The sequence below is a fragment of the Vanessa tameamea genome, chromosome 28, assembly GCF_037043105.1.
Source record: "Vanessa tameamea isolate UH-Manoa-2023 chromosome 28, ilVanTame1 primary haplotype, whole genome shotgun sequence".
NCBI classification, from domain to species: Eukaryota; Metazoa; Arthropoda; class Insecta; order Lepidoptera; family Nymphalidae; genus Vanessa; species Vanessa tameamea.
This window is the reverse complement of record NC_087336.1, coordinates 5,084,393-5,106,876: the sequence shown is the minus strand read 5'-3', so window position 1 is coordinate 5,106,876 and position 22,484 is coordinate 5,084,393. Positions and strand designations below refer to the sequence as shown.

Sequence of the window (22,484 nt, the reverse complement as noted above, 5' to 3'; positions counted from 1 at the left end):
TCAAGATTTATACAGTAACTATTTTTAATTTTAATTTGTAGGTATATACTTAATCATGATTCTTATGTAAATGTACTGTTTGAATAACAACTTAAGGTGTGAATGACTAAGTAGTTACTCCCTCTCCTTAGTATATTAATTCTTTAGAAATATTTTACAGATCATACTGTTAGCCTATAGAACCAGCTCCCTGGTGTCAGGCAGGTTTCCAAGCTCCCTGTAAATGTTGACTTCGAGAACATATCCCGAATAATGTTCGCCTTTTGTACAAACATTTATAAGAAGGTCAGATAGAGCTCTTTTCGACAAATCGAAATTTGTTTCAGTCGTAACTTCCGTATAGTGAAATTAGTAGGTATCTACTTATTTAACATAAACATCGACCTTCTCCGGTGGTTGTGTATCAAAATGACATCGGAATCGGTCTATTGACTTAAACGTTACAATCTGCGTTATATAACAATTGGTCTAAATAGGTATTATAAAAAAAATATTTTAGAACCGTCATGGCTTAGTGGTTAGAAAACGTGATCCTTAAAGAAGATTGCGGGTATGCTTCACGCACTCACACAAAGACATGCGTACCTACACACATAGATAAATAGCTACATGCTTTTTTTTCGTTCTTGTAAAGTTGTGGTATATGGAAGAGGGGGTACCCCCCTAATACCAGCGAAACTGTTTACTTAATTGGGGGTCCAAATGATGTGTGATGTTAGCTTTTTTATAGTAATTAATTTATGCCCGGTGTAGGAAAACATCGTGAGGAAAATGACCCTAACCTTCAGCGTGATGGAATAGACTTCAAACCTTCTTAAAAAGATTCGAGAACTCTGCCCAGCAGTGGATATTGTACAGGATATTACCGTTTTTATAATAAAGAAAGAAGTTTTTCCTCTTTAAAGTGAACTTTAAAGCATCCTATCAATTATTTTTTTATTAAGTTAAATTAACATGGTATTTAAGTTAATAAAACAATTTACATAGCAAGTATCAAAACTACTCCATTAACGACACACTATAAATCTACACGTATACAACATAATTACACGCAATCGAGCAATTTGTAAAAAAATACCTAAATATCAAATAATTTTAATACAAGATGGCGTCCTCTATCAATATAATAATTCTGTCAAACTTTAATTGAAATTCTGCGCCGCGTTCAAAGCGCCCGCAGTATTATTGATACATTATGATCTCGCGAACGAGCCATAGCAATTTACAACTAAATACACAATCAGGTTAAATCAATTGTCGTTATTCCCTCCCTTTCTAACCGCAAAACGTTCGCGTTCGAGCGACAGAGACGGAAGATGTTTTCCGTCGCGCAATGGAGCACGGAGACGCCTACAAATGCAAAGTGGAAGGGATGAAAATCTTGTTTGTTCTAGGGCGTGTCTTTTGTGAGGCGCGTGGGGCGCAGTCGACCGGTGGCCGCCGCCGCGAGCGCATTGTCGCGTCAAAGTTTGACATTTCAATCTGACAGCGGCTGTCACGATTCGAATTTTAAAAACAGTGCGATTAAGAAGTCATGGTCCATTAATATTAATGCTATACAAACGCGTCTGATATTACGTGTCAATAACAGTCGTTCCGTGTATACGATATTGTGATGGCGTTTGAAGACCGTTGCAGTCCGAATCAGGCGAACAGCCCCGGTCCGGTTACTGGAAGAGTTCCGGCACCGCACGCGAACCCAGGCAACATGAGCTACTGCCCGCCGAGTCAGTACACCTGCACTACGATCGATTCGAGATTTGATAGATCGAATATGACTGTTGTCAAAGTCCAGCCAAACTCACCGCCTCCCAGCCCAGAGCACAACCAAAACGAAATGGATTACCAAAACTACTACAGACCTGACACGCCGGACGTCAAACCGGTTCTACCAGCTGACAGGTTCGACCCGGACAAGCGGAACCGTCAGCAGCCGCCAGCGTCCATAGCGTTTTCAATCAGCAACATCCTTCACCCCGAATTCGGTTTGAACGCGATTCGAAAAACGAACAAAATCGAAGGCCCGAAAGCGGTTGGACCGAATCACAGTATTCTGTACAAGCCGTACGATCTTTCAAAAGAGTATTCGAAATTCAATTTCGAATATTTGAAATCGAAGGATGACTTTGGCGCGCTGCCGCCGCTCGGCGGATTACGTCAAACGGTTTCGAACATTGGCGAAATTCAAAAAGAGAAGGAGATATCAAAGAGTATGGAGGCACAAAAGAGGCCAGATTCTGCCAGTTCTATGGTCTCGTCCACGTCCAGCGGTGCTTTGTCTACGTGCGGGAGTACAGATACAAACAGCCAGACGTCACAAGGAAATGCAAACTTATGGCCTGCCTGGGTGTACTGCACCAGATACAGCGATAGACCTAGTTCTGGTAAGTACATTTTTGACATTTGGTTTTTTTTTTTAATTAATATAAAGGGATGTATTATTTTTGGCATAATGTTAGTTGGAAAAAAGTAACGTAGGTTATTATTATCTACGTAATTAAAATTCTGTTTTTAAATTTACATCTTAGTAGGAATATGAATACTTATTTCGTGCGTTGACTATACAACTGATATATTAGGCAATACAGTATACTTTTTTTTTTTTAAGTAAATATTTTGCTACCTTTTTTTCGACTTTATAATTATTTAATTTTTTTTTATTACGAGTTTCATTTGAAAACAAAATTAAAAAACACTTCAATATTATAGTTTTTTTTTTAATATTTGGTTTATCGCTTAATTTGTTAAAATTAAATGACAACATTAAAAAAATTATACATATTTACCTATTTTTGTATGTGTATAAATTGGAAACTTAATTGTATAATACAGTTCTATACACCGTTAAACGTGACGAGTGAGCCAGTGGAATTTATTATAGTTAGTTATGAACAGTTTATAAAAAGTGAAGATTAGTATATTAAGTATATATAGCTGATATTTTTATTAACTTTAGCTTTTTTTATTTTTTATGGTAAGTGGTCACCACTGCCTATAGACTATACGTTGTTACAAATTCCAACTGGCGTGGTAGCTTCTTTCAACAGTGTAACATGAGGATTCAAAAGTGCTTTTATGAGCCTACTTAAATTATAATATTCTGATTTTGATAACAATTCCTTACATCACCAAAGCGTTATCAACTTTGAGAATTGATATATTATGTCCTTTGTATAGTTACACTGGCTCACTGTACCATCAAACCGGAACACAACAATAAATATACTTGTTGACTTCCAGACAGGAGACATAACATACATATATAATTGTATTTAACTAACATGACTGTATTTTTAGATCTTGAAAAAGAGTAACTGCTGAGTTTCTTGCCGGTTCTTCTCGGTAGAATCTACATTCCGGACCGATGGTAGCTTTACTTTAAATAGTTTTTTTAAATGACGATTCAAAAGTGCTTGTAAAAGCCTACTTGAATAAAGTATATTTTAATTTTGACTATTGCTGCTTAGCGATATCATATATGATGGTGGGTGGTATCCAGACTTACTACCAAATAGCTGAACCATTGAATGACAACATATATATTTAAATAATGTTTGATTTCCTAAACGGTTAGGCTATAACACAATACTCAGCTGATAATCATGCATTTATAATTGTAAACTGGTGAGCTGAGGTGGCCACGGATGGATGGTCCAACAAGGGACCTTAACGGGCTGTATTTTAACTAGTATTAAGCTAATTAAGTTATGAGTATCATGCTGCATTAGCTGAGCAATTTATGATACAGTTTTTTTTCTCTCACGCGCATGTTAATAGCTTAGGGGGTAAGGAGATGAGTAATTTCCTTAGCAAGAATATTTTCTTATTGGGATTTCGAAATATTTACGTCATTGAAGTTTTTTTTTTTAAATTGGGATGTCGATGTTAAGTCAAAGAAATATGTTATTCAGGTAAGTTTTCACGAGTCATTTTGAAAAGTTTATGAGATTTAACGTCAAACATATGCTGTGGTATGTTTTAGATAATTTGATATTATTAACTAGTTTTCTTTCGCGGCTTTGCGTGTGGTGGGGGGGGGGGGGTGAGGGGTGGGTGTTGTATGTAAAATGTCATGTTCGGTTAAGTAGTTATGACGTTAAACCGTACAAACAGATAAATTTAGTTTTGTATTTATTTATTTATATATATAAGTTAATTTTACAATATCATTTTTAAATGGGATAATGTTAAGCTATAACAGCTCAACAGATTTCTATGTTCTAATTAGTGTAGCAAAACTTTTTTTTTTTTATTAAAGGTTATACAAAATGGCAGTATTTGTTTTTAGTATCTATGTTTTAAATATGTTGAAATAAAACGTTTTCATTAAGAAATAAAAGATAGGTTTCAACTTTCTCTAGACTCTAACAAGAAAATTATTTAAACAATTAGTAGTTAAGTATTTTTAAAACATTTTCAGTCATTAAAATAACTTATTGAATAATCTTAAGAAATTTCTGCTATAAGAAACGAATTTGGGAACAATAAGATGACACCAAGGCACTAAAATTGTTACGATAAAAAAAAAAAAAAGAAATGACAAGTAAAAAAACCCGGGAATTCGTTTCGCGGCTTTTTTAAAGTCTGTGGTAACTTTACCGAAACTGTGATTATGATGGCACCGAAAATAACGTGTAAGAGTTCGTCCGAAAAATAAAAAAATATTTTTTATAGCAATATATTTTATATTGAATATTTATTATGATATTTATTTTTTGTTTTTAATGGAATTATTTGTATTTTATAATTAAGTTACAACTAGGCTGTATAAAGTTAAGCCGTCGGTTATATTTTTTAAAGAAATAATCGTTATTTGTTATAATTTAGCTAGGCCACGTTTGAATCCGTTATTATTAGTTAAAATTTACGAGATATATTTATTGAGCGGACTATTTATTGATAACAAATTGTATTCTTGTCAAAACTTTAACGACTTTTACTTTTGACTTGATCTTGGATTACGTAGGAATTATTTTTTAAGCGTGTGCATCCGTAATGACACAGGACTGAGAGATACTACATTGCTGTCACAAAGTACCTCGTCGGTCTAGTGGTTATCTTGTCCAGTTGCGGACCATGATTTACCAAATTCAGTAATTTAAAGTTAGTAGTGTAACACAGCAATAGAATTATGGAAGGGAGAAAGGTGTTTCTATACGAACACGCCTTATAAAATCTGCGTAGTTGTCTATTAATTTAGATCGATGGCCGTGAAAACATTCTAATTAAAATTTATGAAGTTATCACGATACGTAACATATGTACAATTATATAAATCTAAGATTATGTATTTTACTAGTAAATAGTAACTTTAGAGAAGCGTTGCTTCTTTTATTTACCCGAAGTAATTTTTTTAATGTAGGTAGATGAATTGGCAAGTATGCCAGTATGCGTTGTGAGAAATATTAACCGATAAAGCGCCACCATTGGGAACTGATGTTATTTCCCTTGTTGTACTGGCTCACCCTTCAAACCGGAAAACAATAGTACTAAATATTGCTGTTTAACGGTAGGATTAGGCGTGATGAGTGGGTGGTACATACCCAATAGGCTTGTAGAATTCCATTATTACACAAAATGGCACCAACGCAAGTAAAAAAGAAATCTTTACTAATATTATAAATGGGAGAGTAACTCTGTCTGTTAGTGTTGCTCTTCGCTGAACCGAATTTGACGTAATTTTGTATAAAACAAAATTGAAACATATTGGAGGACATAGGTTAATATTTACCTAAAAAAAAAATGAATCGAATCAGACAAGCTGCATAATTCGCTATAAACATATCTCACTATCACTACAACATAGTGTACCTAATATAACTTCAATGAATATCTAATAAAAAAAAAAGATTTTTTTTTTTTTTTTAATACAGATCACGCGAAAACTGCTGAACTATTTGACATGAAATTTGTACCAATATATTTAACGTGTTTCACTGAAGGTATTTAACACAACGTGTTTAGTTTAGCAACGTGACCTCCGTGATCCGCTGGGCTTCAATAAAAATGACGTCATATATCGATCTCTATATAGTATACAATAAAGTCGCTTCCCGCCGTCTGTACGTTTAGATCCTTTAAACTACGCAACGGATTTTAATGCGGTTTTCATCAAATAACAGAGCGATTCAAGATGAAGGTTTATTTGTATAACATATGTTATAGTAGAGAAATGTCGAGTATTTCAAATTTTCTAACCAGAAAAAAAAAAAAAACGTTTTTTTTTAATGTTCGCTCTTCTATCTAGGAGTTTTGTATAGGGTCATTGACACATTGGGTAGCTAGTTAGTAAAAAATGGAAGGCGTATTTTTAATAAAACTACTAAACGTAAAACTTATATCAGAAGCAGCAGCGCGTTACGGAGAAGGTTTTAGTATATAATATTATTATATAAGTAAGTACGCTTCGCAGTTTCACTCGCTTTTTCAAACAATCGTGTCAATTGAACATGTTCTCGTATATTTATACACACATTGAATTTATACAGAGAGAGTTCAAGGCGTTTTAAATTATACGCGTGACAACAAAGTATTAAACCTGTTTCACTTATAAAATAATGTTTAATTCATATGAATAATTACATCTCAATAAACTAAGGTAGAGTCAGATCGGATCAGCTGTTTTAGGGTTGCTGTTTAAAATGATTTTTTGATTGGTAACATTCCTTTGCAACACCAGTTCCATATTTAAATTGACAGGTTTAAATTTTTGGAATGTTTCGAAGTTGCTGTTATAGCAGTTTCATGTTAACATGTTCCATATTTCAGTGTTCTATATTTAAATAGTTTTTTTATTTTTTTAATGTGGAGAATGTGCTCGACTTATGGCATTCCTTATTAACACTAGTTCCATATTTAAATTGCTTTTTCTCATTTCATTGTTGAGAAGGTTTTTTATTAGTAACGTTCCATTTTACCAGAAGTTCCATGTTTGAATTAATAGGTATAATTTTTCTGGAATGTATTGAACATAATTGTTAACACTAGTTCTAAATTTAAATAGTTGTTTATCTTCTTTTTTTTGTTTATCTTTACTTGGATCGTTTTTCATAAATACCAATGCTATTTTTAAATGTTTTTTTTTTTTAATTCAGTGAACACAATAATGGCAAAGACTTAACGTCAATGATTTCAGAACTTACTAAATTAAAACGGGATCGTACGAGTTGATATAATCGTTCAACTGTTTAATTGAAAGCGATTTGAACTCTCTTAGCAGACGTTTAATGGAATGAAAGTAACAAAATTCGATTCTATAAATATATTACCACCCGTTTAACAACTTTTAACTTTTGTGGATTCGAGTCAAATTTAAATTATAAAGTCTACGTCCACGTTAATCACCCCGTTGATTGTTATATATTATTTTGAACGCGATCACAAAAGGTCAGCGAAAAAAATAACAACAAAAAAACAAAATGGACTGATAGCATTATTAATTTTTCATACACCGCCATCTTGATTACGAAAGGTGTTTATCAATTATAATTGAACCCTCGGAACGAGTTAATTCGAATTCGTTTTCGTTTTTACGTTGAGTCACGAATGTTGCTAAAATTGAACCAAGTTTTTTAAAATGTAAGAAGGCGGACGGGCTTTTGCGCTACTTGATGGTAAGTGGTCACCACCGCCCATAGACATTGGTATTGTTAAAAATATTAACCATTCCATACGTCACCTTACACCATGTTAAGTCCCTTGTGCTTCCAGTTACCCTGGGTCACCGTTCAAATCAAAACACAACAATACTAAGAATTCCTCCTGGTATATCATCAAGACTCGTCGATTGAAATATCGAATCGATACTAAATTCAGAGAAGATCATCCATTAATGAACATTAAAATCTATTAAGACTCTATTGCTAAGAGTATTTACATGTCTAGATAGTGTCGCTCTACAAAAGAACTAGATCAAACGAGCCAACTTTAGTACCTTGGTGTGCGTGATGGCTACGCTTGACAATCGCCAAACGCCATACTGCTTCACTAGTGTGCGTGTTAGTAGCCAACTGTTGGCCACTATTTTTTTCGACACGTTCTCAGCTTTGATATTCTATCTAGACATATCTAGACATACTTGTTACTAGACTTTTAACTAGGATACTGTATGGCGCATAGACATTGTTCTAATACTATATTAGGACAATGAAAAAAATGTCACGTCCGTACCAATCCAAGATGGCGTTGGCGCCTCGATGACAGCTGTCAACTTGACAAGACATGACAACTGAGAAAAACATGGCGTTATGTATTAATAAAATATTTTTCCTATTTCGTTTGAAGTGGTTATTGTTGTATATATTGCAATAGAATATACAATGGTGCCGATATAATATACATTTTATATGTTTTGTCAGACTTTTTAACAAATCTGCCTTTTTTTACAAGTTTTTTTTTTTTTTTTTATGTGAAACTTTAAAACCTCCTTAAAATAATCATCTCATTTTCTCGGAATATTCAGTCTTAGTAGAAACTTTATCAGTGATATTTTTCATCGTGTATTGCTCGTACATTCCACGACGCAGTTCCTGTATAAGTAGGTGCAAGGAAACCTTAAAATATTTTATGTTATCGAGAAATCAAAACGAGATTAATTTAAAAATGATTAATTCGGTGGTAGACAAACAACAATACGTATTGTTGCTGTGTTCCGGTTGGAAGGATGAGTGAGCCAGTGTAACTAGGCAAACGGTTAGTGGATTGGCGATGTAAGTAATTATTAAAATATCTTATGGCGTCAAAGTCTATGTGTGGTGGTGATCAATTACCATAATTGGCCCGTTTGTATCTACCAACCTAAACAAAAAAATATAAAATTAAACACATGAAAATCAGATTATCAAAAAGAATCAGATTAAAAAAAGACCCAAAGTAATCTTATTCGTATTTGTAATGAAAATAATTATTATAAATACAAATTAAAATAAAAAACTTAATTTAGTAGCTATTAATAAAAATAACAATAAATAAAAAAAAAGCTATTCAAGAAAGTATAAGAAACTCTTTAAACAAAACTCCTTGTATAAACTTTCGTTACGATAAAAAAACATACTTCATTCATACAAACAGCCGCCTCCCACAGATGTCATATCGCAGATTAAAAAGATAACCAATGACAATATAATTACGTTTTATTTCGTTCCAATTTTAAATTATCACTTTTAAAACTCGTTCGCTAAAGACGAACCAGTTTTTTTTTATAAAGATTTTGCAAACTGTAGTAATTCGCGTTATGCTTGTTAAAAATAAATTGTAAATTAACATGTAAATCTTCACTAATAGTTTTCACTATGGCCACAGATAATTAAATATTAATATAATTAATAGCTTTAATGTTCTTTTTTTTAAATAATTTCTTAATTAACACACACGAAAAGATTTATTGAACCCAACTTGTTCAACTCATTCCGTTTTTTTTTTTTTTATATAGGTATATAGTCGAAGACAAAAACCTATTCATATGCTCAACGCTTAACAGATAATATAAAAATTACACGTTTGTTTGTTTTGAATGTAATTATAACGGTATTAAATTTATAATTACAAAGTAGACATGTTATTAGTTAAGTTAAAGCGAAGAGTTGAGAAATGCTTTGAACAGAATTGAATAACAGAAATACCATTCGACCATTATTACCGTTATGCCTTTTCAAACTGTTCTTCTTATAAGCATTTAGATATATTTTATTCGTGGCCTTTGAATGAATACTGTTTTTTTTTTGTCAACACTATATTTGTTATACATTACATTAACAGCCTGTAAATTTCCCACTGCTGGGCTAAGGCCTCCTCTCCCTTTGAGGAGAAGGTTTTGGAGCATATTCCACCACGCTGCTCCAATGCGGGTTGGTGGAATACACATGTGGCAAAATTTCGTTGAAATTAGACACAAGCATGTTTTCCTTCACCGCCGAGCACGAGTTGAATTATAAACACAAATTAAGCACATGAAAATTCAGTGGTGCTTGTCTGGGTTTGAAGCCGAAAGCATCGGTTAAGATGCACGCGTTCTAATCACTGGGCCATCTCGGCATCTATAATTATTTTAGTTTTTTTTTTAATTAAGTCTGTCTTTGGTTTAAATGAGATAAACATAGTTATGTAAAGTCGTCACCAAAATCGTCACCAATTTTGGGAACCAAGATGTTATCCCTTGTACTTATAACACTGGCTCACTGATCATTCGAACCGGAACACAACAATACTGAGTACTGTTGGTAGAATATCTGATGAGTGGGTGGTACCTACCCAGACTTGCACGAAGCCAAGTAATAGAATGCTATGCAAATAAATTTTGGAATTTTAAATGAATCTTTAGATAATTAGCATTTAATACACCGTCAACAATGGGATCTATATTACGACACTCGATCATATAATTATACTGGCTCACTATTAAAAAAAAAAACAAGCACTTTTGAATCGTCATTTTACAGACTTTATTAAGTTAAGCTACCACAGGTTCGGAATGTAGATTCCAGCGAGAAGAACTTGCAAGATGCTGAGTAATACTCTTATACAACATTTAAAATACAAAGTTATATTAGTTAAATATAATTGTATATAATATATCCTACCTGGAAGTCAACAAGTATTAGGTCTACACTTTATCATCTGTATAATTTTGTATTGAATAATATGCTTTAAATAAAGATATAGTATGGATCACTATTTAGTATATCTATCACTGGCATATATTTATTTTAATATTTGTTTTTCATTTTTATTCTTGTTTAGTAAATCAGGGATGTTATGTATATGAAAACATACATACATACATATTTGGTACTGTCACAGGATGTCACAGGACTTGGTCGTCAGCTGTAAGGGATAAAAAATAACCTATATCTCTCTCCTTGTAGTTCAATCTTGCTTCAATAAATTTCATCAAATTCGGTTTAGTTTAGGCGTGAATAAGCAACAAACAGAATTTTGCAGTTATAATATTAGTATAATAAAAAATTCGCTACGAATAATACGTCCGTGTTGAGTTGTCATTTTGACATTAAATTCGTTAACGTAATGTCAGCCATCTTGTTTGTTGACACGCCCCGTGTTGTTTTAAGCGTATTTATTTTTTATCTGTGGATTGTATTTAATTTTTAAAATTAATTTTTGTTTTAAGTTCAATTTATAAGTACATTTTGTGGACATTTGTTTTAAGTTCAATTTATAAGTACATTTTGTGGATATTTTAGTTTCAAATTGTCTATTTTAAGGGTTATTAAATTGTTTTGTATGTATAATGTTAATGCAGGACTAACCAACCTTTTGCTTGCGGAAAGTAAGTAATTATATTTGATTATTAAGGCGTTTTCAGTGCGACACTTTTGTCTTATCCCACAAACAAATGTAAGAACATTTACAATGTCCCATTGTTGGACAAGAACTTTCTATTCTATGGAAGAAAAGATTTAGAATTTATTCTATTTGAAATTAAAAATTAAGGAAAATTAAATTTTTTTTTTATTAAATTTACTGATTTGAAATTAAACATCTTTCAGACTATTTAAATTGAAATAAATAATATGTACAGAGGAAAGTAATCTACATATGTAAGACTATTTTTACAAAAAAAAAATTATAAAGAATATTTTTTCAACGGGCAATTCTTTTTTTTTTATAAATGTCAACGTCAAGTAAGCTTTTTGTTTTAAAACGTTTGAAGTTCTAATTGTTTATCGCAAGCTTGAAAACCGCGGTATCCACGACGCAGGTGTGACGAACTCACGGACGATACAAAAAACTAAGATATGAAGACGTCAACAGATCACCCATTCCGTCTGTCTGAATACAGTCAGACGGACAACATTTTATATATATTGTAAATTATAAAAGGCTATTTTTGTAATGCTTAACTTAAAAAAAAATGACTAAACCAATATGCGTAAAACTTATACGGGAAGATGCAGCGCGCTTCGGAGAAGGTTTTAGTAAATAATATTTTTATATAAGTATAACTGCGGAACTTCATACGGCTTAAATTTAAATTTGACATGACAAGCGTGAATTACATGTGCAATATAAATTAAAAAAAAATATCACGGCATCGTTTAGTTTAAAGCGTAAAAAAAATAGGTAATATACAGTTAAATATTATAAATACACCTTTTTCTATTATTATTTTATAAAGAATACTAGCAATGCCCCAAATGAATTAAGGAATTACTAATATTCCTATTTGCCCCTCATTTTAAGCTTATCACTTGTGTCAGGAGTGAGGACGACTATAGCCCGAAGGGGTCAGGATATATCTTGCGACTTTCTACATCGCTAGGTCGGTAAACCATTGCGCCATTGATGCTTAAAACTACATATATAATATAACAATGGTCAGTATAAATAAACGAACGTCAGTATAAATAGTTTTTATTTCCTTGTATACATAGAAGTATATATTATATTTAATATAACTTAGATCGTTGATAGGTGTAAAATGCAATATCAATTCTTGGATACAACCAGCTCATCATTCAAAGAGTTTAAAAATGTTGTGTACGTTATAAGAGTGAGTGAGCCAGTTAGGTAAGTAAGTGGTCACGACTGGCACTGTAAGATACTAAGATGTTATGTCCCTTGTGTGAAGTTACACTGACTCACTTGAAGAACACAACAATACTATTTAGCGGTAAACCCAGACGAGACTGGACAGTCAGTCACTCTATTTACCAAGTAAAGTTTAAATGTTAATAATATTAGTATTTTATTATTATAAATGAGGTTATATTACAGTTATAGACAGACAAACGTTATATATAGATAGTAAAAGATATAAAAAAGGAAAGTAAGACTAGTAGTACTTAATTATGTTAATGTTAGCTATTAAGAGTCGTGCTTATATGTAGTTATTATGTAATCGTACTTTATAAAGGTACGACGCCATTTTGTACTGTCTCCACGGAACATTAAACGATATATTGATAAATAGTTACGTGTTAATATACCGCTTTAGTAGTTTATTATTCGATAATATAATTATCTGGCATCCACCGGCTTGAATGCAGGGTGTTTAGTAATCACAGTAGTGTAACGAACTAGGAAATAGACGAAACTATTTAGGATGTTGTGACGTCATTTGAAATCCAATATGGCGAATGATTTTAACTAGAATTCTGTCGAAAATTGTAGATACAGATTTTGTTTTAAATTTTAAACAATAATACATACTCGTATTGTCTATAAATAAACTTTTTCTGTTCACTGTACTTGTACAAGTATTTCGATGTATTTAATTGGTGTGATCATTTCTGGCTACTGTGACGACTGCTTTTGAGAAACGTAGGGATGGGATACGTATTCCTGATTGAGTTATCGATAAATAAGAAATAGGTTACATTACAATAGTCGTTGAAAACTATGCATTATTATCCTAATTATAAATTAATTTAAACATTTTTTTTTAGTTATCTACATAATAGATCAACATTGCACAATTATGATGAGGAATTATTTGATTTTTTTTTTATTTTCCAATCAATTACACAAACAAATCAACGAAGTCCGTCCATATTGTAAAATCGTACCGTAATCGAATAATTAAACAGTAATTACTATTTCTTAACACCAAATATGGCCGCGCTATTTGAATAGAATCCGTGCAATGCGTTCATTTGCTAAATTAAAGCAAAAATATAACGTGTACCATGTATTAAGTATTCGAATCTTGGGTATTTTACCTAATTAAACGCTTCCGTTGGGAAATATTGTAATAATTAGTACATACCTAGTTGTAGCTGTGTGTTAGGACTTCACTAGTTTATCGATATCGATGCGAGTGATGTGTAATGTTCAAAAAACTTTTTTTATTTATTGTTGGATGATGATTTTTGTATATGTTGATATGTTGTTTTGGTAATAGACATCGCTTGGCATACCATTGGCAAATTATCTTTTAATATATATATTTGCTTTTTTGTACATGGGTAGGTCGACGGGCAAATGGGCTACCTGATGGTAAGTGGTGACCAATGCTCAAATATATTGGCCTTCAATGTGCCACCAACCTTGGAAACTGGTTCACTTATCTTTCAAACCGGTAAAAAACATTCTATCATCTCAATATTCGATCTAATGATCATAGTTTACAAATTTTTTAATGGTAGAAAGCTGCATTATTCCGCAACATTTTTTTTATTAATAAACTGCATACGCGGGGTTAATAATAACTCGGGGCGATTCGTTACTATATAAAAATAACAACAATAAGAATTTAATATATCAAAAGCTATTCATATTAATTTACAAAATTGAATATCAATTAAATATCAATCATATTTAAAATTCAATCAAAATCACCCCACGTTTTTATCGATAAACGTTTAGCTCGTCAAAGCGCATCACTATCCCACCTACCGGGAACCGGCCACCAAGTTTTACGGTTTTTCTCTCAAAGTATTCGTTAATAACTTGATCTCAAACTGTCTTGCAATTTTTTTATAATCCAACATTCTTACTTTACTTTAATACGATCGTTTCGTCTCTACGTGGTTAATAACGCTTAAATACTCAATTACATATAGTTACATACGTTTGTCCGTCTTTGTATGTAAGTTTTTTTTATCGTTAAAGTTTTGGATAATTTTATTGCAACGTTTTTTTTTGACGTGTATTTTGTAACGTAAGTATAAAAAGTTTTGGTTAATTTTATTGCAACGTTTTTTTTGACGTGTATTTTGTAACGTTAGGGTGTTTTGTGACTAACTTTTGGGAGCGACGTTTTTAAAGGAATGGTTAATATTTCTAACGATACTAACGTCTACGGTATATTACCATAACCATTTACCAAGTATAGATAAAAAATTCTATCAATTTTTTTTCTCAACAGATAAAGTCGAATAAGAAATATTGTTTTGACAAAATAAACTTTAATAGCGCAGCATTGTTGCACACCACTAATGTTGAACCGATTTTGGTGAATGTAAATTTCCTGATACCATTTTAAGGATAATGGCTATATAAATGTACGTATGTCTGTCCGTGACTTGCTTACTCATGATTGATTTAGTTTTACAGTTTTATAACATTGTTTTGTTTTAATGATATATTAAATTTTTTTTTTTTTTATTTCCGGAATATCGTATAAGAATTGTAGTTGCAGCGAAAATGCGTTAAAATGATTTCGTTCAAATTTTTAATTTAAAAAAATACAGGAGTTTAATAAGGCGATCTTTTTGGCCGAATTTGATGAGTCTGAGGCCGATTGTTCTATTCATTGCGAAATAAAAAAAAAAGGGTAAATATCATATTATGCGTATATGAAATATGAACTCTTATTCTATTTTTAAACTTGAAAAAATATCTCATAATAAAAGTCACGCAAAAGGTATTACACCTGTTTTTTTAATCTTCGAAATTGTACCTATTACGTAACACACCCTATCACCCCTGCTTTAAAGAAAAATCAATTTCATGGACATACTAGGTTCAAAGAAAATAAACCTTTATAGCTAATGAAATAGAGCCCATATTAGTATATTATTTCTATATTTATCAGCTTTAAGCCGTTCTTATATATACAAAAATGAACCTTATATAGTTTGACGTAAAGTTGTTTTTTATCTGCCGATAGATATAAAATTAAGTCCTTAAATGTATTGAAAAGTGATTCTTAAAACAAAAGTACAAGTTTGAAAATAGAACGATTTTTCGTTTATTGAAAGTATGTTTAAAGAAGACTAAATCTTATAGGATTTTGTTAAGGTCGTTTATTGTATGTGAGGAAACTTTCGTAACACGCAGTGAATATGTAATATAATTTATGGAGGTGTTAATGAGGGATGCGGTATTTATATTGTTATTATTATTTTGCATTATAATAGAAATATAATACATTTTTGGATATTCTATTCAATATTCTGTAAATAGATTCAGTTTTGAATTAATTCAAACAAATAAATTTGAGTTCTTCTCCGAAAATATTTCATAATGAGAATTAAGGATTAATATTTAATTTAAGTTTAGTTCTTAAAAATAGATTATTATAGTAATAATGAATTTAAAAGTCATGAAAAAGTATTGATAAGAAATAATAATGCCGTGTCCATTATTACCTCTACATTTCTTAACTCCGCAAAATCAATGTACTTCAATAGTTACAAATGCGTGAATGTTCAAAGATTTTTTTTTATTCCTTAGAACAGAGAAATCCTTTGAACAGCCATGTTATAAAAAAATATTTTTGATATTTATTTAAGTATTTTAATGAGAAAGCTATCTGGTAATATAATTAAAATCACCATAAAATTAATTAAATAGACATAAAAACACTTCGTAACACCAACATCATTCCGAAAATAGCGCACGCCTTTTAAATATATCGCCAAAATAATACGAGATTTTAAACATATTTTAAGATTTTTCAAAATTACACCTCTAAAGTTATGTGACTTGAATGCAATTTAACATTTATGTCTTACTTGGAATAACGCCATTTTGTTATTTAACGTCAAAATGGCGGACAATTATCGAGCCGAGGGAATGAATTATTTCAACGAATTCTGACGTAATAATAATTACTATACGATCTTTATAACCGCGACTTTGTTGTCTTTATATAAACAATGAATCGGTTTAAGATTTTTTTTAAAGAATTTCTGGTTGTTTCATGTGATTATTATGAGAACCATAATGATAAATTAGGGGTTTGCGCACAAACGCCTGGACTAATATGTACTCTAAGCTAACCATCCATTAAAATTGGCCTTGATTTAATTCAATTTATGATTATTACACTTACTTATTGATAGTCAAAGTCATAACTACCACTGGCTTGGAAATGTAGATTCCTGAGAAAACTCATCAGTTTTTCTATCTATAGAGAACAACAAACAGACATATTATAAGTAGTTTTATTATATGATTACAACAATTAACTATATTTCTGAACTCTATGTTGTTTAAGTTCTTTTAAAACGATGAAATGTTTGCACGGAATATTGTTATGTTTTGCTCAATTAAACGTTATTATTAAATTTTTTCGTAGATATATTTTTTAAATAATTCGTTTCATTTATATTATTAATAAGTTCAAGCGTTTTTAATTTAAATATAATCTATTTATAAATAGGCAAAGATAAAACAGTTCAGTATATTTTTCAGCTGTTTTTAAGTGATATTTTTTCTTGTCTTCGGTTTAACAAGCATTTGTGTTACCAATAAATATTAATACGTACTATTCTAGTTGAGAAATGAAAAATAATTTATATGAAAAAGATGTGCATGTGATCAGCAGCATGAAGAAGAAGCTCATTCCACCACGCTGCTCGAATGCCGGTTGATGGATACACATATATCAGATTTCCTCACGATGTTTTCATCGAGCACGAGATGAAATCTAAACACAAATTAAACTCATGAAAATTCAGTGGTGCTTGTATTGGTTTGAGCCCGCTATCGTTGCGTAAACGAATTCTAACTACTGGGCCATCTATAGCCACATTTGATATTTTTCATTAAATCCGTTCAGTAATTTTCGCTTAATTGCGCAAATAACTATTTAAATATTTAAACAAAATACCCTTGTGTTCCTTTAACAATGAACGGACAGAACTGTGTAGGTTTATTATATAAGTATATATTTAGTGTGGAATTTATTAAAGACATCTTTTGTAAGTTGTAACAATACATCGTTGAAAGATCGGTGGCTGTATAATTAAGCATTTAATGACTTAATTACAACAATTATTTCATTTAAATGTCAAAACTCTTTTTTTTAAATTTTTTTTTTCATGACGAAGATGTAAATCTATAAGTCCAAATATATTTATTTTAAATACATTTTTTTTGTGTGAATTGGACAATAAATATAGAACACACAAAAGTTCAGGGGGCTTATAGGGTAACAGCCACATGGACATTCCCTATAAATTGTCGCCATTACACTAACGAGCAGGGATGGTATGTTAATATGTAAAGTTACACAATTTGTCAGTGCGTTTTTATTTTTAACCACTAACTGTTATTGCTTTTACTTAAAACCATGTAAAGTAGGGGGATATTTAATAATCAATGTAAGTTAAATAAAAATTATTATTATCCAATGTAAGGTGGAAAGAAAAAGTTTTTATATAAATAAACATTAAAAAAAAAACTTCTTTGCTCAATATATTTAATATTCTATTTTCCATTTTAAATTTCGAATATTTTTAACAAGGCTCTTTAATTCTTAATTCTTATCTATGTACATAATTATGTACAGTTGTGAATTTAAAAAGAGAACGTTTTAAAATAAAGTCAAAGGTATTTAAACGGTTAAAGAACGCTCGGAAAGCAATATTTTTCCGCGTCCAGAAACATTACGCCTCGTTACGGAAAATCCTTTATTTCAAGAGTTTGTTTAATTAAAAAGCCGAATAAAAAAACTAACTGCCCGCTTTTATCGGGTGATGAACGGCCCTGAAACATACACTCGGCAGCACACGAAAATAAACCTTATTCGAACGTAATAAAACCCAATTTCAATAATCGTTTATCACACGCCCGTTCCATTTTTCAAACTCTAAAAGATTTGTGTTTACACCATTTCCTGTTCTATTCTTAAAGCAATAAAACTCAGAATTCATTAAATATACATCGTTTCCATTTCAAAAGATTTCCCCCAAGCGAATTTGAATCGTAAAACTGCGTAGTAAAATTCAGAAGCGTTAAATGTGTCGCTAATAAAATTGTTTAGTTTTAAAACGTAATAAGTCAAATCAATTTCACGGCAATTCGAGTCTTGATAGAATTAATTTAAAGGTCATTATAGCTTATTGTGTAGACGCATGCATAAAGTCAATTGTACGTGTCAAGCGAATCATTTGACGAATTAAAAATATCACACGTAAATTCGAATTTTAAATTTGAAATGAAGGCAGTTTTATTTTAAATTAAATTTATCAATTCTATAGTGAAATAAAATCGATACCAGCGCATCTTGAATCTGCCTTTATCTGACTATACAGGAAAGCGCAAAAGTGTTTATAGCCTGTTCCTCCGCTGATAGGGGTTCCCGCGTAAAGATTTATTACGAGTACACTCGCACGCTAAACTGCGATCCTTCGCCACAGATAAAATAAAATTTAGTGTTCAAATATAAGCTACTCCCACACGCACGGGACTATAACACTTATGTTAACGAAATGAGGTTGAATATATGTATTAATTATTAAAAAAAAAAAAACTCTTTCATGCTACCGTACTTAAACGGTTACGTTTTGTGATTAAAATCATTTCAGTTTTATTACATTCGTGTAATGAAAATGTTGTTTAATTTCATATAATTTTACGTAATTTTTTTTTAAATATCAAGCAAAGATTTAAGCTTGTAATAAAACAGAGTATTAAAAATGTATTGTTAAAACAACTCAATTAAATTATGGTAATTAACATGAAACATAACCTTTATTCGCGATAAGGTTTTTTATTATGAAATCTTAATTATTATTGTTTGAACGTATATTTATAGCCATTAACAGATTTAATCAGAGACATATGATTAATTTTACATATATTTATGTAACTATAAGATCTTTAGCACTTTTATTGAAAAAGATAAATAAATAAGATATTCAATTTTTGTACATAACGAAGCGTAGGGTGACTTTAAAATTATATTTTATTATGACTTTAGTCAATATTTCGAAATTAATAGTTTCGAAAAAAAAAAACTTCCAATTATAAAATTTTATAAAAAGTGACAAGTTAAAAAAAGTATTACGGGAAATTTATTGCTTTATAAGAAGTATAGTTTATATATATTTAATTACTTGCTTTACTGGTAACACTAAATAATACGCGTATTAAACAATGTATTCCGTTATTGTATCGTAATTATACACAAATGATTGTTCTGTTTTCGGATAGACGCCATTTTGTAGTTGATAATAACCGCTAATTAAACAACGTTTATTTGACTTCCATTTTTAATTTATAACGGAAATTTAATTTAAAACGAGTTTAATTTGTTAAGCATTTCTCATAGTTTTGTATTTGCTCGTGACTTTGTCGGTACATCTTTATTTATCGTTCCCTGGTACGCAATTTTATTTTGCAGTTAATATAAATATCTTCAAGGCTTGTTTGACTTAAATAAGTACAGTAATTTCAACGCGTCCAATTACAGATCCGTTCATTTATTTTGGAAATATTTGGCATCCATTTCGACAAAGTTTCATATCTTTGGTGCGATAAAAAAAAGTAATATGTATTTAGTGACTAATTAATTTATTGTCTTTTATTTTAATTGAATTTTCTGAAATGACTAAAAATTGCGTCTTTGGTTAAAATATTGATTTTGGATAAGGCGTATCTATCTGAAATTACTCTAAGTTTATGATATAATATTCGAAATTTTAACATATATATTTAATTGTCATCAGGTCCTAGAAGTAGAAGGGTAAAGAAGAAGATGCATCCAGAAGAGAAGAGACCGCGGACTGCATTCAGTGCTGCTCAACTCGCTAGATTAAAGGTGAGTTTACCTTACTAGATTCAAACTTATAAATAACTTAAGGAAACTTAATGAATTGAAAGTCTACTGTTAATGCTTGCCGATTCGAAAGTAAACTGAAAACATTTTTTTTTCGTATTATAACTTATTTTTTACGTTTTACGTTTTACGTTTGACATAAAACGTAAATTAATCTTGCTTCTGTCTTGTTTAAAAAGAAGAAGACTTCCAGTCATCCTTCTCATTTATAATATAATAGCAATATAAAACCCACCATCTAGAGAAAGAGAATCATCTTAAGAATTCTACTTATCTTACGTAGTTTCAAATAAAGAAGAAATTCATCAACTAATAGTTAACTTGTCCACAGCACGAGTTCGCTGAGAACCGCTACCTAACCGAGCGCCGGAGACAGGCGCTCGCTGGAGAACTGGGCCTGGCGGAGGCCCAGATCAAGATCTGGTTCCAAAACAAGCGAGCCAAGATCAAGAAGGCAACTGGACAAAGAAACCCACTTGCCATGCAATTGATGGCCCAAGGGTTATACAACCATAGCACCGTGACAGAAAGTGACGAAGAAGAGGAGATAAGTGTGACGTAAGCGTGACGAAGTGACGTATGTGACGTCATACATTCGGCTTGACATTATGAACTTGGCCGTTCTAGCTACCGTACAACCTGATTTGTTTTAAATGATTATAAACTATGCTATTTGAATTTCGAATACTAGATTCTTTGAAGTATTTTTTTAGGATGACTTTTGTTGTATTTTTTTTTTTATTGTTAAATTATTGACATAAAAGTATTCTCAAATTGGGAATCGAATATAACTTAGCTTATTAAAATGAAATAAAGTACATAAAGAGATAAAAAAATATATATAATTAATGAAAACCGTATCTAATAATACTTTGGCTTAATTGTCGGAATAGAAAAAAAAAAACCTGTCAAAAATAGTAGTTCAATTTAATCTATATTTATAGACTTAGAATATAATAAAATCGTTCCTGTAATATAGTTGTAGAATAAAATGAGTATTTATTTCGTAATAATTTTTGATTGCGTTTTGTAAGTCATGTTAATACCGTCCTTTTCTCGCATATTAAATTCTCCCTAGAGATCTGTTCATGCAAGCGCCTTTCACGTTAAATAATCTTGCATTAACGAATATTATTTAATTTGTATCATCTCTATTCGTACCTTAGTCACGACGCACACTAAGACATTTTATAAGAATGTCACTCACACTAACGCACGTCGTTCAATGTGGAGGGGCGCGCTTTCGTGAATAGATCTAAAAAATCTCTAAAGGAATCTCTATTAAGGAAATTTAGACCTTAATCCACCACATTAAGGACTAAGAATTCGTTTCTAACTGGGCTTTAGTTACATGTATAATAATATAATTGTCATTCATTATGTACGACAGTAACTGTTCTGTATTGCCATTTTCTTTAATTTAATTTAAAAAAAGAACACGTGTTTCTTATTGTTCTAGTGTTTATTTCAATTGCAGGAGGAGTAATTATAAATGAACTACTTTGACCTTGAATTGATGTGATTTCATTGGTCGAGATCTGTAATAGTGTTTGGTATTTATGTATTCTTGAAAATATATTATTTTAATATCGTTGCTGTTATAGAAATGTTGGTAATAAAATTAAATTGAACTAGTGTTGTATTATAAATAAAGATATATTTATAAATCTCATGGAATATGTAGATTTAAGATTTGTTCATCCAAACTCCTCCTGTTATTGAAATGTATCAACATCGACTGTGTAAACAAAAACATTAATTTTTATATATTATATTGTTAGTGTATATATGTTGCGATGTAATAAATAACCAATCAATAAATTTGTATATAACATATTAGGTAATAATAGAAGAGGCTTTGACATTTATACTTTTTAAATGCGAACGTTTGGACGTTGACTCAATTACGCTCGGACGGTTTGACAGATTATTTTTGAATGTTGTTGAATATACAAAGGTAACTATTTATACGTCCAAAAAATACGAAAATAAAATTAATGCATCAAATTTAATGCTT

The 22,484-nt window shown here is 31.0% G+C and overlaps 3 protein-coding genes across 3 annotated transcripts in view; all 3 read left to right on the top strand.

The window, feature by feature from the left end:
* Positions 1-22,484, top strand: part of LOC135194233 (aldo-keto reductase AKR2E4-like) — a 237,454-nt gene that overhangs the window by 82,389 nt on the left and 132,581 nt on the right. The window lies entirely within an intron of this gene.
* LOC113391874 (polyhomeotic-proximal chromatin protein-like) overlaps positions 1-22,484 on the top strand; it is a 270,704-nt gene that overhangs the window by 169,178 nt on the left and 79,042 nt on the right. The window lies entirely within an intron of this gene.
* Positions 1,424-21,168, top strand: LOC113391890 (segmentation polarity homeobox protein engrailed-like). The gene is made up of 3 exons (XM_026628018.2): positions 1,424-2,384; positions 20,358-20,449; positions 20,799-21,168. Exons 1-3 carry the CDS (start codon positions 1,616-1,618, stop codon positions 21,027-21,029), a joined length of 1,092 nt encoding a protein of 363 aa, XP_026483803.1. The 5' UTR covers positions 1,424-1,615; the 3' UTR covers positions 21,030-21,168.